Source organism: Mustela lutreola, chromosome 3, assembly GCF_030435805.1.
Source record: "Mustela lutreola isolate mMusLut2 chromosome 3, mMusLut2.pri, whole genome shotgun sequence".
Lineage (NCBI taxonomy): Eukaryota > Metazoa > Chordata > Mammalia > Carnivora > Mustelidae > Mustela > Mustela lutreola.
The window spans coordinates 152,923,335-152,941,417 of NC_081292.1; the positions used below are offsets into that span (position 1 = coordinate 152,923,335).

Consider the following 18,083-nt stretch of genomic DNA (forward strand, 5'->3'; position numbering starts at 1 on the left):
TTCCACAAATATAATAGTTAACTATATGCAAAACTTATCTATTGCCCCAAATTTTATAAAACTCCTAGCTTTATGAACTAGTTTCTAGTGCTGGTGGGCTTTTTTGGAAAGTCCATGTAATTTCTATGATCCGTTTATAATGTGCCTACAGATTAATTGATTAAGTTTCCACAAGAGTCAAGTTCAGAATTAGGCTAGCAATGTATTTTATAAGTAGCTGGGCATGAGTCTGTCTCGCATACTAGACTGTGCCTGAATCATGTCTGTATCCTCAAGTGCCTGGTACGTGACCTGGCATATAGTAGAGGTATACCATAAAAGGTGTGTTGAGTTAAAAAAAAAAAAAAGCACGTTTTTTGACTATATGGTGATGGCTTATAATGCAAATTTAGACCTAGGGTCATGATCCCAGGGTGCTGGGATCAAGGCCTGCATCAGGTTCTCTGCTCAGCGGGGAAACTGCTTCCCTCTCTGCCTTCCTCTCTGCCTACTTGTGATCTCTCTCTCTGTCAAATAAATAAATAAAATCTAAAAAGAAAAAAAAAACTAGATTCAATTCACAGAACAGTCATGTAGTACATTAATAGAAGTTATCTCTAGTGAATTGCCTTTTGCTTAGGCTATTTCCTTTCCCTCTTTCAAAGGTAAATCCTTCCTCTTACTAAAGGCAGTTTTATATCTAATTCAGGTGAACAAAAATGAGTAAGGTTTAAAAAGTTTCCAAACACATTTTCTGCATTTGATAAATGTTCATTGCTCTTTATTTTGACTGGCTCTCAGATTCATGTAAAATTACCTTACTTGGTTTTCAATCTGAATGTTCAGCCAAAACTAAATTCTTTGGGAATATTACATTTTCTAAAATCTTAACTTCTTGAAAATATAACCAAGTCCAAACAATACAGTGTTTTCTTGAGCAGGTTTTATCCAAAATAATCAAAGGTGAACTCTTGTATCTTTATTCATATAATATAATACCACTGCCATGGCTTATCAGAAAGGAATACATTATTAGAAAGTCAGACCAACATAAAATAATCACTAATCTACTTGTGAAAGACTGGGGAGAAAAATCAGGGGGAAGCTAATCAGAATTATATGTTATCTCCCCTATATATATTCTCTTTATTAAGTTTTATATATAAACTTACATTAGCTATAGGCAAATATTATCACAAGAGATTGTGTGTTATAAAAAAAATAGTATCTGGGATTTTAAAATAAAATTTCCATCAACGTCCATAGTTCCATGGGAGCTATAAAACTAAATCCTTCCTATACATGATGTAGATAAGGTGGGAAGGTCACACTTAGCCTGACAGGTACTCTTTTTCCATTTCCTTTTAAAAGAGAATTTATAGATTAATAGAGGATACCCATTGGTTCTGTGTTTTTGTAGATTCTAGTTTTGTCTACTTGGAATCCATTCATCACGGGACCATGTACAGTAAATATATTTTCCTATTTTCAATATTACTGATGATCGGGCATTTGGGGCCTTAGAGACCCACGAGGACTATCCCTTTCAGGGCTAGCTAAATCCCAAAGATAATTAGCAACCTGCTTACAAATAAACTTTTCATATATAAACCAACCAATCCCAAATCTATACCACCAACTTCCTCCTCTTCTAACTCACACAACCAAATCAATGATTCTCCTACCCTAAATCATCCCAGGGCCAGGTGCCAGACAACCAGAGACACCTCTACAGGCAAAGCCCACCAGAATTATTTAAACCAACAATTCTAAACTGTTTACCCTGCGTTGCCTTGCCCTTCTTTTCCATATAAAGGCTCTGGCCTTAACTTTTCCTTGCTCTGTCCTCTGTCATCTGATCAAAAGATAGCATTTCCCCTTGCCCCTGCATTGCATGTAGCAAGTCCCTCTCCAGAGGCTTGTCAGTAAAACATGGCTTTTCTGAGACTCTCCTGATTATTTTGCATAATTAAAACTGTGTACCTTTGACCCATACCTCCCCATACACTCTTCTCTCCATCCCCTAGCAACCACTCTTCTACTCGCTGCTTCAGTGTGTTTGACTATTTTAGATTCCACATATATGTGAGATCATGTAGTATTTGTCTTTCTGTGTCTGGCTTATTTCACTTAGCATAATGTCCTCCTCAATTGTTTCTGAGTATTCGATTGTTACTTCCGAAAATCAAATGGTCTCTAACTCTCACATGCCTAATCTCTTTTGTGAAATGCTAGCTGGATTAAGATCCATCTGTCCTTATCTTATTGTAACCTCATTGTCATTTATTTTAATTTTTTTTTTTTTTTTTTTTATCAGAGAGAGAGCGAGCACAGGCAAATAGAATGGCAGGCAGAGGCAGAGGGAGAAGCAGGCTCCTTGCCGAGCAAGGAGCCCGATGTGGGACTCCATCCCAGGACCCTGGGATCATGACCTGAGCCGAAGGCAGCTGCTTAACCAACTGAGCCACCCAGGCGTCCCTGTCATTTCTAATTGTAGTCCGAAAAGGCCCCCAAATCTTTAATCAATATATTTTATTTTGCTTAGTTTGTGTGTTTGTTTTGTCTTTGAAGAATGGTCACAAAGGATGGAAATTTTTTTCTTCCTCTCCCTCTCCTGTGTCTCTTTTTGTGGCCACACCTGACTGACCATTTCATAAAAGGCCACAGAATACTGAAACTATTGACTTAAAAAGATAATCCGAATTATCTTTGTCTTATTTGTTTGTACTGATCTTATTCTCTCTTTTTCGTGGATTGTCTGCACAAAAACTTTTTTTTTATAAGATTTTATTTATTTGACAGAAAGAGATCACAAGTAGGCAGAGGCAGGCAGAGAGAGAGGAAGGGAAGCAGGCTCCCTGCCGAGCAGAGAGCCTGATGCAGGGCTCAATCCCAGGATTCTGGGATCATGACCTGAGCTGAAAGCAGAAGCTTTAACCCACTGAGCCACTCAGGCGCCCCTGCACAAAGACATTATTATTAAAACAGTGCAAAATGTTTCTTAAGCCCACGATTGGCACATTTTACTATACCTTCCTACGTAGGTGGAATCTTTGCTGCATTTCTTAAAAGACAGAAAAGCTGCTTGTTTACCTCCTCCATTCTCATCTAATAGGAAGGCTGCCATAAAGGTAATTAATGTAACGGACTCTGTTAAAATTTTAGATTCTTTAAAATATATGAACCTTTCATATATTAATGTTTGTATTTAAGTTCAATCGCATTTTGTAAAGCACTCTTGTTTCTTGTTTTCTAAATATGCTAAATCCTAAATAAGATTTTTTTAGATAAATGTAAATATATGTTTATAAATTATTGAAACATTAATTACCAAATTATTGTTTCATGGAAAATCTGCAATTCAATAAACTTTTGAAGCCTTTTTATTCTCTCTTCAAGGTATTTTCAGAACCAAGAGAAACACCAGGAAAGTGTATTTTTCCAAGAAAAACTGATTCTAATGTCAAAAGTTTCAATGGAATCATGAAGTTAGGGTATAGAATTCATTCTAAAATATTTGGCCTACTTGAAATTAAGAGAGCTACTGAGCTAACCATATACTTTGCATTGAGATATATCACTGTCCTAGGAAATTAAAAATATAAGCCCTTTCTTAACCTGTGCCAGACCATGCAACCATTTCTAAAAATGGGAGTTCATTTAGATGAGAAAGGCATGTAATTCAATATTCTTAGTCGAAGAGCTATAAGGAAGTTTAAGTATGCAAAAAGAAATGGAATAATGTTTTTAAATCATGAAAGGGAATAAGTGAAATTAAAAGCTACTTGAAGTAATTTCATGAAAGGCTGATCTTTAAAAAGCTGGGTTCAAGGTTAATTCAGCATGTTTTCAATGGATTTACCATAGTTAGAATTTCCTGAATTACAAGAAAACTTCACTGATCTTTTAAATGGATGAAGTCAATATTAAGTTCATCATTTCTACATTTTGTCCTTATAAAGATTTGGCAAAATATTATATTACTTTGTATTACAGAAATGGTCTGTACTGGAAATTACAGCTCCTTTGTTAGACTGGCACTGGTGACTAAACAGTTTCTAATATCTAGCTAAGAGAGTGGATGTACAAGATTTGTGGTTGTTTAGCTCTTATGATAACCATTTATAATGGATATTTATGCTAAAGACTAAATAGAAACTACTAGCTTACAATGCCAAGACAAATGGAAAACAATTACTGTCATATAACTGTTTACTAAATTATTTGAATTAAAGTAGATTTACCCGAATCTCAGTTCTTAAGAATTAATTGTATTTTTCAAGCCACATAAAGACAAAAAGAATCATTAAATCGGAGAGTAATGAGCACAGTCCAAATCTTGTTTTACTTAAGTAACAACATATAGAAGGTCTAAGAATTTTACTTCTGTCAAGTTTGTCACCAGGATTTTCAGGTACTTCTTCGATATGGTTTTGGTGATATGAAAGGAGGTCCTGGATGGCTCAAATAAGAATGACAGTCTCCTCTTAAGGAGTGGTAAAGATGAAAGTGCTGTACATAAGAATCATCTAGTTGCAACAAATAAAACCTGAGTGCCTATCATAGACTAATAATCAGTTAGGCGGAGAAAGAGCATAAGACACTGAAACACCTTTTGAATTGGGCCTCTCTGAGCTTCATTCTTAAAGAAAAAATTTTTTAAAGAATGTCTGTGGTTTTGAAGAGGTAGGTGAATGATTTCATTCATTCAAAGATGATTGAAAATTTTCATGGCCAAAATGGTATGTGGTATGGCTCTGCAATGATGGGACTAGAGTTTCATACCTTCAATGTACAATGGAGCCCTGTATGGGGAAAAAAAAAAAAAAGATAAGCTAGTAACTATAAGCAGCATTTTTGGTAATAATTTGAGGGAGGTGAACAAACTAAAGAATTTTCAGATAGTTCAACAGATTCCGAACTGTGATTAAAAAAAAAAAAAAATACTTGATAGAGAAACACTACCTATAGTAAAGTTGGAAATGGAATACAAAAGAGTTAGCAAAACATTGTCAATTGCCAACATTTTTAAAATGCTTGTGAGCCTTCTGGTGAAAATAAAAATTGGTTATATAATCTTTCTGGAAGGAATTTTGGCAGTATTTATAATAGCCTCAAAAATTAGCCTAGTAGCTCCTTGAAGAAATGATGGATTCCAGGGCTGAGGCACAGAAAATACAAGATGACCCTGGGAAATCTCAGTGCCGGACACTAAGTGCTCAAAAAAGAATGAGAGCATGTTGAAAGGACGAGAGCCAGTTGAAGGAGCTCCTAATGTCCAAAGATGAAAACATTAAAGCAACGAAATTGGAAGTGAGAGTGTTAGAATATGGCCCAGAAAATAAAATAAATAGCTCAAATCCATACTGAAATGAGCAATTGAATGAATAAATGGAGGATAAGTGAAAGCTGTTCCCTACAGAAAAATCTTAATTTCTGAATGCAGAAGAAATGAAACCGATAATCACCAATAGGCAAACACCACAGTAATATATAAATAATAAGCAAGAAATAGTCACCGATTAATGTTAAAATTTGTGGCCAAAAGTTTGAGGAAAAATAGGACATTGCAGTAGTCTTCAAATATCTCTCCCAAGATATTCATTATCACAAAGGGGAGATTTTTAATTTTACAGTCAAAAACCCAGCAGAGATCCCTATAACCAAGGTTAACATCCCCCCAAATAAGACATCATCTATCCCCTGATATAACTCACTGAGAAAGAAACATCGCTTCAGTGGTATTCTTGAAAATAAATACATAACCCCAATCTTGTTATTAGAACCTCACAAACACAAATGGAGAGATAATCTAAAAAAATAAAAAAATTTTAAAAAGCCCTGTACGCTTCAAAAGTGTCAAGGTTATGAAAGCTAGGGGAAGACTGAATAACTCACAACTCACAATGAAGATGATTAAAGAGACATGATGCCTAGAACAGAAAAATGAGATCCTGGTACAGAAAAATGACGTTAGTTCTTTGATATCCTAATAAGTACTGTGGTTTAGTAAATAGAATTGCACGAATTTTCATTTCTTTTTGATTATTAACTATAGTTATGTAAGATGTTAACATTATGGCAAAGTGAATGAAAGCTATATGGGAACTCTGTACTATTTTTGCAATTATTGTGTAAGTGCAAAATTTATCTCAAAACAAAAAGCTAAAAAATAACAAAACGAATGTTTTCTTTTATATTTACTTTTCTGTGTTTTCTAACCTCTAAAAAATAAGTATTAATTTTCAAGTTAGGAAAAATGTATTCTATTATACTAAAAAATTATATTATTGGTTTGCATCTTCTTACTGTCAAAAGGATAACTCAAATTATTGCATAAGCATTAGTAAATCAATAATTCATTATTGAATTAACTATGCATATTGGGTATAAAATCTTCGGTACAATTATTTTCATTCAAATGAGAATATTACTCCAGTAGTCATAGCAATGATAGCTGTCATTTTTTGAGTAATTACTCCAAACAGTATAATTCATACATAAATGTGTATACATAATTATGTACATTATACATATATAATTCATCGATTCTCATGAACCTGAGGTAGATATTATTATTGTTATCATTCCTATTTTATAGGTAAGAAAAATGAGGCTTTGAACAGTTGGGAAACTTGCCAAAGCTGGGTACATACTCAGTTAGAACAGTTATAATGGTCTGACTCCAAGGTTTAAGCTCTTGACAAGTGATGTCTACTAGTGTTGCTGCTTATTATATTACCCATGATATGTATAAGAAGGACTTGCATGCACTTGGCACTGTTAGAGAGCAGCACAAAATTATGTGAAATAGACTCTGCTTTTAAGAATCTAGCTCTCTATTTAAGGAAACAAGTTATATGTATGTGTATTTATATATGAGTAAAATTTTATATACACATATAAATTAAAAAGTGATATGTAATATGTAATAAATGCTAAGTGAGTAAAATGAGCAGTAAGCAGTTTTGTAATCCATTATGCCCTACAAAAAATACCCCTCTTTATTTATTTATTTTTTGGGGGGGCAAGGTTTGGTCTTCTAGCATTCCCACAGCTAAACCAATTCAGACATATTATAGTAAGTTTTCAGTTAATTTTTTAAGGTAGATATTCTCAAACTTCAGTGTACATAAGAATCACCTAGACAGTTTTTATTTCTTGTTTATTGGCACCACTTCTTTGATATTCGAGTCTTCAAGTTTGAGTAAGGCCCAGAACTTATATTTTTAATGAGCCCACATAATGATTCTGATGAAGTGCTTCTTGAATATAAAGTTTCAATAACAATCCCTTTGTTTAGGAGGAAAAAAAGTATCTCCTGAAAGTGCTTTGTAAAATTATATAATATCAGATTTTTTGGCAGGCATTTATATCATAACATTAGTCATTAATAAAACACAAAGTACATGATATGCACTTAAATAACAAATTAAATTATACATTAGGTCTATGTCTTGATGTCCTCATGTTTTTCCATTTTTTAACCGCAATCTTATTTCTGAGAAAATCAGAAGATTTAAGAGGAGCAGTTTAAATATCAACAGAAAATCACCTCTGTACTTATGAAAGGAACAGTGAATCTAACAATAATGAATGAAATGTGCTTCATCAGCAGAGCTGTTTTGATTCCATCCAGTAGTTGTTATATACCTAAGTACTTTTTACAACATTTGCTTTCTGGAATGTGACTATGTTATCATCTTTGAAATAGAAGCCCCATTAATCCAAAAAAAAAAAAAAAAAAGTCATTAGGAAGCAATCACTTCTCCAAATAATGTTGATTTCTCAGAATAAGCAAGAAGCAGCACAGATACAAATAAATGTTGGAGGCACTCCAGCAACCTAACACATTCAATATGCAATGGGAAAATACTTCTTAAAAAGAAAATCTGCTTATTAGATCCTTAGAGCATAATTTTCATGATGAATGATCAAGTCTTGATAATACCGATGTAAGAACTTTATCACTAAGTCAAAACCATACCAAGTCCTTGGCTATAATATGCTCTCACACTATCCCACTCAATCCCATAGATTAATCACTATTTCCATTCTCTTGGAAGACTTCTGGAGTCCTGAAATATTTGGAAATGGCCTATGCTTAACATAGGAACTTGTATGTAAATGGCATCCAGAAATTTTTATGTCATCCTAGATATACTACATAGAGGTCCTCACTGAAAAAAATAAAATAAAACTACAAAACATTCCCATACAAAATTAAAGATCTAAATACATAGATAGTCCATGTATGTGTTTTGGAAGACTCAATATTGCCAAAATGGCAATTCTTCCCAAATTGATCTGTAAGTTTAAAAAAGTCTCTTTCAAGGGGAACCCTCCTACATTGTTGGTGGGAATGCAAGCTAGTGCAACCATTCTGGAAAGCAGTATGGAGGTTCCTCAAAAAGTTGAAAATAGAGCTACCCTATGACCCAGCAATTGCACTACTGGGTATTTATCCTAGAGATACAAACGTAGTGATCCAAAGGGGCACGTGCACCCAAATGTTTATAGCAGACATGTCCACAATAGCCAAACTAAGGAAAGAACCTAGATATCCATCAATGGATGAATGGATAAAGAAGATGTGGTATGTATACACAATGGAATAATCTCCAGCCATCAGAAGAAATGCAATCTTGCCATTTGCAACGATGTGGATGGAACTAGAGGGTATTATGCTTAGCGAAATAAGTCTATCAGAGAAAGACAACTATCATATGATCTCCCTGATAAGAAGAAGTGGAGATGCAACGTGGTGGGTTTGGGGAGTAGGAAAAGAATAAATGAAACAAAATGGGATCGGGAGGGAGATAAGACATAAGAGACTCTTAATCTCACAAAACATACTGAGGGTTGCCAGGGGGAGCAGTGTAGGGAGAGGGTGGTGGGGTTATGGACATTGGGGAGGGTATGTGCTATGGTGAGTGCTGTGAACTGTGTAAACCTGGCGATTCACAGACCTGTACCTCTGGGACTAATAATATATTATATGTTCATAAAAGTCTTTTTTTAAATATAAAAAATTTCTAAAAAGTGTCTTTCAAAATCTTTGCAGGTTTTTTGTAGAAATCAATAAGTAGACCCTAAAATTCATATGGAAATGCAAAGAACCTAAAACAGCCAAAACAATTAAGAAAAATAACAAGGATTCAGGGTAACTATTGAGAGATATGAATTTAGTGCCATTGTATTGCCTGTACAAACCATAAGTGACTCTTAATCTCACAAAACAAACTGAGGGTTGCTGGGGGGAGGGGGTTTGGGAGAAGTGGGTGGGATTATGGACATTGGGGAGGGTATGTGCTTTGGTGAGTGCTGTGAAGTGTGTAAACCTGGTGATTCACAGACCTGTACCCCTGGGGATAAAAATATATGTTTATAAAAAATAAAAAATTAAAAAAAGAAAAAAGAAAAAAGAACAAGGATGAACTTAATCACTACTTGATTTCAGATTTCACTATGAAACTTCAATAAACAAGACAATGTGGAATTAGGGTAAAGAAATGCACAAAAACAGAACAGAACTCAGAGCCAAGAAAAAATGACCTTCTACTGATAGTTACTTTCAACAAAGCTGGCAAAAAAATTCAGTGGAAAATGTGGCCTTTTCCACAAGAGGTGCTTGGGCAATTGGATATATATACGTAAAGAATTTAGACTCTAACCTCACACCATACACAAAAATTAACTCAAAATTGATCACTGATCTACACATAAGAACTGAAACTATAAAACTCCTAGGGAAAAAAATACAATAAAAATCTTTGTGAGCTTGATTTAGGCAGAATTCTTAGATTCAATACCAAAAGCACAATCAAAAAAAAGAAAACATTGATAAACTGCACTTTGTCAAAATTAAAAACTTTTGCATTCTAAGTCACCATTAAGAAAGTTAAGATCTCCCTGATATGAGGAACTGGTGATGCAACATGGGGGCTTAAGTGGGTAGGAGAAGAATGAATGAAACAAGATGGGATTGGGAGGGAGACAAATCATAAGTGACTCTTAATCTCACAAAACAAACTGAGGGTTGCTGGGGGGAGGGGGTTTGGGAGAAGGGGGTGGGATTATGGACATTGGGGAGGGTATGTGCTTTGGTGAGTGCTGTGAAGTGTGTAAACCTGGTGATTCACAGACCTGTACCCCTGGGGATAAAAAATATATGTTTATAAAAAATAAAAAATTAATAAAAGAAAAAAAAAAGAAAGTTAAGACAAGGCTAGACAGTGAGAAAATATTTGCAAATCATATTTCTTTTTTTTAAAAGACTTTATTTATTTATTTATTTGAGAAAGGGAGAGAATGAGAATGGGGAGGGTCAGAGGGAGAAGCAGACTCCCGGCTGAGAAGGGAATCTGATGTGGGACTCCATCCCAGGACTCCAGGATCATGACCTGAGTCAAAGGCAGTCACCCAACCAACTGAGCCAACCAGGTGCCCCACAAATCATATTTCTGGCAAGGAAGTTGTATCCAATATATATATACAAATATATATATATATAAGAAAATTCTTAGAAGTCAAGAAGATAACAACCAATTTGAAAATGAATAAAATATTTTAATAGACATTTCATCAAAGAAAATAAATAAATGGCTAATAAGTACATCAAAAGATATTCAATGTCATTATTGCTGTAGACTGAATGTTTTTCCTCAAAATTTGTATATTAGAACCTAGCCCTCAAAGTCATGGTATTAGATAGTAGGGCCTTTGGGTAAGTCTTTTATAAAAAAAAGCCACAGGGAGCTCCCCTCTCCTTCTGTCATGTGGGAACACAGCCATAAGATAGCCATCTATAAACCAGGAATGGGCTCTCACCAGACACTAAACCTGCTGCTTTTTGATCTTGGACTTCATAGCCTCCAGAACTGTGCAAAACAAATTTTTATTGTTGATAAGCCACTGAGTTTATGCTATTTTGTTACAGTGACCAAATGGACTAAGACAATTATTCATTATAAAAATGCAAATCAAAATCACAAGAGCATACCACTTCGCAGTCATTAAAATGACCAGTCAAAAAGACAGAAAATATCAAGTGTTGGCAAAAATGTAGAGAAGCCAAAACCTTAATATTATAATGCAGCTGGTATATGTAAGATGGCACAACCTCATTGAAAACGAGTCTCGTAATTTCTTTGAACATTATACATGAAATCTTATATTAATTTATTCCACTCATAGGATTCTACCCAAGAGAAATGCAAATATATGTCCACATGGAGATCTACAGATGAAAATTTATAGCATCCCCATTTATAATAACCTAAAGTTAGAAACTATACAAATGACCAAACTCTCAGTAAACAAAATGTCTTCCATCCTTACAATATAATACTTTCCAGTAAAAAAAAAAGGAACAAACTTCTGATACATGCTACACCATGAATGGGCGTCAAGAATGGTTCACCTAAGTGAAAATAGCCAGATACAAAAGACTGCCTATTGTGCAATTCTACTTATGTTAAATGTCCAGAAAAGGCAAATCTACAGAAACAAAAAGAAAATCAGCAAACTGTAGATTAATTATTGTCCAGGGTCAGAAGTGAGCTAGAGAAAGCTTTTTGGGACAATGAAATGTTCTAAAATGGATTGCAGTGATGGTTGCTCAGCTCTGCAAATTTACTGGCAATCATAGAATTGTATATTTACAATGGGAGAATTTTATGATATTTAAATTATATATATGATATATTATATGCATTTATTATGATATGTAAGAAATCTCCTTAAGCATCATAAGATCTTAGAAGAAACATACTTTGAAAATCACTATAAATGACTGATAATGAATCAATGTTTTCCTTGGAGTTTGACTTACTGTAATCCACAGTAACATATAAGATACGAGGCTAGAACAACAATTGTGTTAAAAAATTGCTGGTAACACAGTGATATACAATGTAAAAAAAATGCATTTTCCTAGAAATTTAGGTGTTTTGATGTTCCTTATGTTAAAGTTTAAAGTAGATCAAGAGAAAGTTCAGAAAAATGATTGGGAGGAAAAAAAATTGAGCCAAGTTAAATAGTTCTCTTCCTCTCTCATATATAGAATATGCCTAACACTCTCTTAACTCAACTTTAAAGATAGATTTCAAAAGACCTCTAGGTCTGCAAGGTCTACTGAAATCCTGACCAACCTCAGCATTGTCTTGACAAAAAGAATAAATTTTATGGTAGAGACTATCCAGGGTATGTGTTTGTGTGTGTGTGTGTGTGTGTGTGTGTGTGTGCGCGCGCAAGTGCGTGCAAGTATATGCATATATGTATGTGTAAGTTGTAAATATTCATGAATATATATTCCAGTAGACCTTTTCTTTATTTATATAAATATGACTTATATAAGAATTGTTTAGATCCTCACCTTTTTCCCACTTAGTGATAATGATTAAACAATAACTTACATTTTTTTGCAATATTTTTAGGTAAAATACGACATTTTGCAGCATAAAATTCAGTATCATTTGCAATGTTATACAAACATCACCACTATGCAATTCCAAAATATTTCCATCACTCAAAAAAGAAACACATAGATGTTAGCAATCACTCCCCAATTTTGCCCCAGATCCTGGCAACCACTAATCTACTTTAGTCTCTAAGAAGTTGCCTATTCTGAAGTTTTTATATAAGTGGAATCATGTACTATACGGCCTGCATTTTATCACATCTTATATCAGAGTACTTTCACTTTTGAAGAGGTAGATGAGAAAGCACATTTTATATTGGTGTTCCTTTTATTTTTTAATTGGTTCTAATTAAAGAGAACAGTCACTTTTTAATTAGATGCAGTATTTTCAAATTCTAGCTCAGTAGTTATTAGCTATGTAAACCTCGGTACTTAATCTTCCCAGCCTCAGTTTCTTATCTGCAAGGCTGGATAACATTAGCAAACTTTCAGGATCATCATGAAGACTAGAGATATCTGCGCTTAGTGTGAGCCCGAGACAGTACCTATTATTACTTTGTAAAGATTGTCCAATTACCATCACCATTTTAATCTGGCGCTCAGATGTTTACCCTATGCTAGAAGAGGGATGACACAGGGTGTCTGGGTGGCTCAGTTGGTTAAGCATCTGCTTTCAGCTCGGGTCATGATCCCAGGGTGAGCCTGCTTCTCCCTCTCCCTCTGCCTGCCACTCTGCCTACTTGTGCGCTCGCTCTCTCTCTCTCTCTCTCTCTCTGTCAAATAAATGAATAAAATTAAAAAAAAAAAAATAAGGAGGAACTATACAATGGTAGAAAGAATCAAGAGATCTGAGCTCTGCCATTAACTGGTGTAGGCAGAATGGCCTTAAATGCACATTCTTATGTCTTTGGTATCCAATTTCACCACGTGTAAATTAAGGAGTTAGCCCAAAATATGGCGTTGAGCTCTCCAGTCCTTTTCTGACCAAAATATTTATGATTCCATAAAAGACATATAAATACTAGTTAATTCTTTTTTCTAAATAAGAGCAACTTATCTCTAAGGAGAATCTGAAACAACTCTTTAAGTGAGACAATATATTAGAACTTTAATTTACATTTATTTTACCTAAAAATAAATAAAACTTAACTAATATTACTATGCAGATTGTTAGTGGTATCCTCACAGAAAGCCAAGTGATCAGCGTCATGTATTCTATGAGGTATGAACATGTGGAAGGGGGGAGTTTCTCTAAACAAAGGGTAGAACGCGGCACCCACACTTCCCCATTCACTCGAAGCATCATGCAACGCACTGTAGTCTGTCTCCGCCCAGCTTAGACTACCGAAGCAACCATCATTCCAAGGTTGGGAAGAAATGACACCTGGAAGTGTGAATATTTTTGTGGCCGTACTCACTGACTATTTGAGTTCCAGACCTTTGTCCAGATATTTTCTAATTCTCCATCAAAAATATCTCACTTCCTCATCTGACCTCAATATCTTTAATATAAACTTAATCTTGTAGGCTTTAGACTCTCCCACTCATCAGCAACCTTAGCACCCTATACATACATTTATTTCTATGGTCACTCACCATTGTAGAGTAAGAATCCAATTATAAAGAGGAAAAGAATTTGTTTCTTATAACACATCTTGCTTCCTATGTATTACTATGTATAACTATACTATGTGTGTACTATGCATTACTATGAGAGTATGTTTTCATTAAATTAGTATTATAATCTAAATTACTATCTAAGTAAAATAAAAATACCAATATTACTTAGCCAAGTTATGTTTTCTTTTGTTACTTAGACATTTTAGTCCCATTTCCCTTTCCCCAATTTAATAATAAAGACTTTTCATAACTTCTTTTTCCCTGATAAAGCAATAAACTGGGCCATTTGGAAATCTAGAATTAGCATTTTAAAAGGTGCTATCTTCCACCACCTACTCTATACCAACAAATTACCTTTAAAAAGCAATCTTTACTCTAGTTCCACACCTCAGGGCAGTTTTATAAGCAAGTTCAAGTTAAAATAAGTTCCTTTTAAAGAGAATTTTAGAAGGGATCCAACATGGAACCACTACAGTATCACCCAAAATTAAATGGCCACCCAAAATTAAATGGCATGATATAAAAATGTTTGTTATAAAATATTCTCCTAGAAGTATCTTCCATGGTCTAATAATTTAAAGATTGTCAGGTTACTCCTAGAAGCAAACTCAACTCTGAATGTCAATGAAAAGTTTGAAGTCCTATGCAATATCCTAAATTCCTAGCTTCATACTTTCAAAAGATTAATTCTATCTTTACTAATGAGACCTACTAGACTGCTTTTAAATAGTATGCCATATTGCTTCTTACATAACTATTTGCAAAGTCATCTGATTAATTTTCTAAAACAGAGTCCAAAGCTATTTCTTCCTTTCTCTTTCAAGTATAAAAACTCCAGTCCAGGATCTGATTATGATAAGCCTGATTAATAATGTAATGTAAAAAAAAAAAAAAGAAAGAAAGAAAGAGTGCTTTTTTTCTGAACTAGTTTTAGAAGACCTATATTCCAGTCCTGGCTTCAATACTGTGTGACCTTAGACATGTTTTTCCAATTCCCTATGCCTCAATTTCTCATTTTTAAAATAAAATAATAAAATCCGCTTTATATAACATGATTGTTCTGAAAACTAAAAGAAATAAAAAGGCATAAAAGCAATTGGAAAAGCTGAAAATACTATATAAATATCAAAGTAGCCTAGTAGTAATTCAGCATCCTTTTAATCTGTCAAGTTTATTTTTCATATAATGAACTGCTAGCATGATCTTCTTTTGCCATTAAGCTATGTAACTATGTAACTATTCTGTACTGCCGTTGTCCACATAAAATGCAACTTTTGACTCTTCAAAAATTTCCATCAAACTGATTATAAACCTTCTTTTCTAGCTACCCTTGTATTTTCTCTGTTCCTTTAAGTCACACACTGATTGCCCTTCTAGCCCAGTAAAGTTATCCCCTTGTAAATTCCTCCAGTTAATCCTCATTTTGTCCCAAACCCTTTAAGTGTTTCCTACAAGTGACAACTCATATGCCACATGAAGATTGACTTCAACCTGCTTTTCTAGGACAACTTCCAAACCACTTCCCCCCCAAAAAAGGTTTTTTCCCCTATATCTTAACTTTTCCTAAATCTCCATCCCTCAATTCCTATGTATAGTTCCTTCCTTTTATCCAAGAAATGGTAGTTCTCTGATATTCTTGCCATCCTTTATTCTGAGTACCCACAGAATCCTAATTTATGTATCGATTCAAGTTTGGGAAGATAGACAAATCTTTTACTCTCCATTTCATAAAATAACTCTGCTTTGGTCCATAAAGAAATGTCTCTACTTTTAAGCAGGCAGGCTAATTGATATGCTCCCTTTTTCCCCCTCACTGCCCTGCTTTTTATTTAGCCTCCATTCGCAGTGGTGATGCCTGCATTCTTCCCATCCTCCTGCTCCCTCCCGGCCCAAATCTAGCGTCCTGAGGAAAACTGAGCATGCTCAGTAGCCACAGCCAATTCCGGATGCAAACTGGCATCTTTTGCAGATTTTGAGCCCAGCAGGAGAGGTAAGGCCCTAAAAATACAGTGGCCCAGAATTTGCTCACCCCCTCCTCCGAGGTATCATTTGATGTTAAGATGTGTTCAAAGCCTCGGAATGGACTTGGATATGGACAGCCTGCTGCCAGTCCCTAGTCTGCAAGGTGGGTCACCAACCTGAGTAACACAGAGCTGAGAACAGCCCCTCTTCCTGATTTGGTGCAGGGAGGAAATTTCTGCTGTTCTGAGCTGTGATAATGCTGATAGATGGCTGGAAGCTGAGCTGTGATAATGCTGATAGATGGCTGGAAGCTTACATTTGGCATTTCTGTTGCATCGAGAAAATACTGTTGTCGTTGTTGTTGTTGTTGTTGTTATTTTCTTTTTTTTTTCCCCTTGCACATAGCAACATCAGCTGCTCCAGACTGAGAAAGATGTTGCCTGAAGAGCTACAAAGTCTGTGAGCCAGCCAGAGAGACTGTGGAGAGGATAGGCAAACCAACTACTTACCCAAGAATTATATCTAGGGAGGTGTCTTAGGATCCAGAAATAAACAGGCTTTTTCTAAAATAACAATTCAGGAACCTTTCAGATATTCTAAGCTAAATTGTCTGCCTGTCCCCCAAAATGCATACCTTCTTTGTATGTGAACCATGACACATTTCCTTTTAAGAGACTGACAGAACACACACAAACACACACACACACACACACACACACATATCCTCCTGTTCTCCTTTCCCCTGGTTTCTGCAGGCTAAATCTCTGCAGCTGCAACAGCAGCAGATTCCCTTACCTCCCTGCCGGGGGATCAGGCACAGAGAGGAAATTTAACATGAATGGAATATGATAAAAAAAAAAAAGAGGCAGGGGGCTTCTTTGCAGGGTCTTCAGCCACCACTGCACAGCCTGAGAAACAGAGATAGGCAGAAACAGGCAGGAAGAGAGACACACAGCTGCCCCTGCTGCTAAAACCTAGCCATCTCTTCAAACAGCAGCAAACATGAGACATTTCATCACCGTAGTGCATCCATATTGAGAAGAAGGGGGAAAAAAATCATGTGCTTTGCGTTATGCATTTCAGTCACCCGAGATGGGAGGAGACCCCTGTCCATATGTCGTGGGAGCTATCCACCACCCCAAAAGTACGATCACTGCATCTAGCCAGCCGACCGCTTGCCTGACAGGTTCTGCAGCAAACGCGGTTAATCTGTGACAGCAGGTTGTCTCTTACCGTAGGCAGCAGCGGCTCCATTTGAGCTCCCTGGTCTTTAATCTCCATGTTTTGTAATGCCTCTGGAATAAGCACCTTTCTCTGCAGTGTCTTCAATGTCCTACACTCAGCCCGGCACTCGCTCTGCTTAGTATTCGGATCAGGTAGCTCTGAAGCAGGAGGCAATTGCACACTCCAACTCACCAGAGTCACATGGCTCCTACTCACTCGGGCTGCTGGCCAGGTTTTGCACTGAATGCCTTGGATCCCTGGGCCGGTAAGAGAGATATCCCAAGCCCTGTGTCACTGCCCACACCTGGCTACTGGTATAAAATACAGCCTGAAAGGCTGCAAGTCTAATGGACATTAAGAATCTCGCCTAAGATGCCAACTTCTTATACAGACTCATCCAAGGTACACTCCAACCAGCTCAGCCAGATTTTAACACTTTGAGGCACTTCACTTCATTCCCAGACCCCACAGGAGACATAATTCAAACAAGAGGATGCTAATATGGTGTCCTAGATGTCCTGCTCTGAGTAGATGGGGTTTTTAAAGACAGATAAGATGGCACCAAAATTGATACACCTTAGTGAGACTGAAACATTGTTGACAGAGTAAGAATTGGGTAGACAGATACTTTATAATATTTTAATTATAAGAAACTTAGGTAAGTCACACACTATCACAAATAAAATATATTTTTCTATGACTTCCCAACAACAATAATAAGGAAAGAAAGTATTTTGATAGCAGCAATTATCAAGATACTAAAGCATTTTGAAAAGAAAATGAATCTGACAAGAGTAGCCTAAGCATGTACCCTTTTGCCTTAAAAGTCTCAGCAAAAGAGAAGTACAGGGATTCTCTAATCCATGGGAGAAAATGA

At 35.7% G+C, this 18,083-nt stretch overlaps 1 protein-coding gene across 8 annotated transcripts in view; it reads right to left on the reverse strand.

The window, feature by feature from the left end:
* Positions 1-17,475, reverse strand: part of SLC4A10 (solute carrier family 4 member 10) — a 309,943-nt gene extending 292,468 nt beyond the window's left edge. For 4 of the 8 annotated variants that reach the window (XM_059167179.1, XM_059167173.1, XM_059167178.1 and 1 more), the window contains exon 1: positions 17,216-17,474. Coding sequence is in view for 1 of the 8 variants with exons in the window: in XM_059167173.1 (XP_059023156.1) it covers positions 17,216-17,263 (48 nt within the window). In the remaining 7 variants the exon portion in view is untranslated. Of the gene's footprint in view, positions 1-17,215 lie in introns of all 8 variants that reach the window. The other 4 variants (XM_059167176.1, XM_059167177.1, XM_059167172.1 and 1 more) reach the window with 3 other exon arrangements.
* Positions 17,476-18,083: the final 608 nt, after the last annotated feature.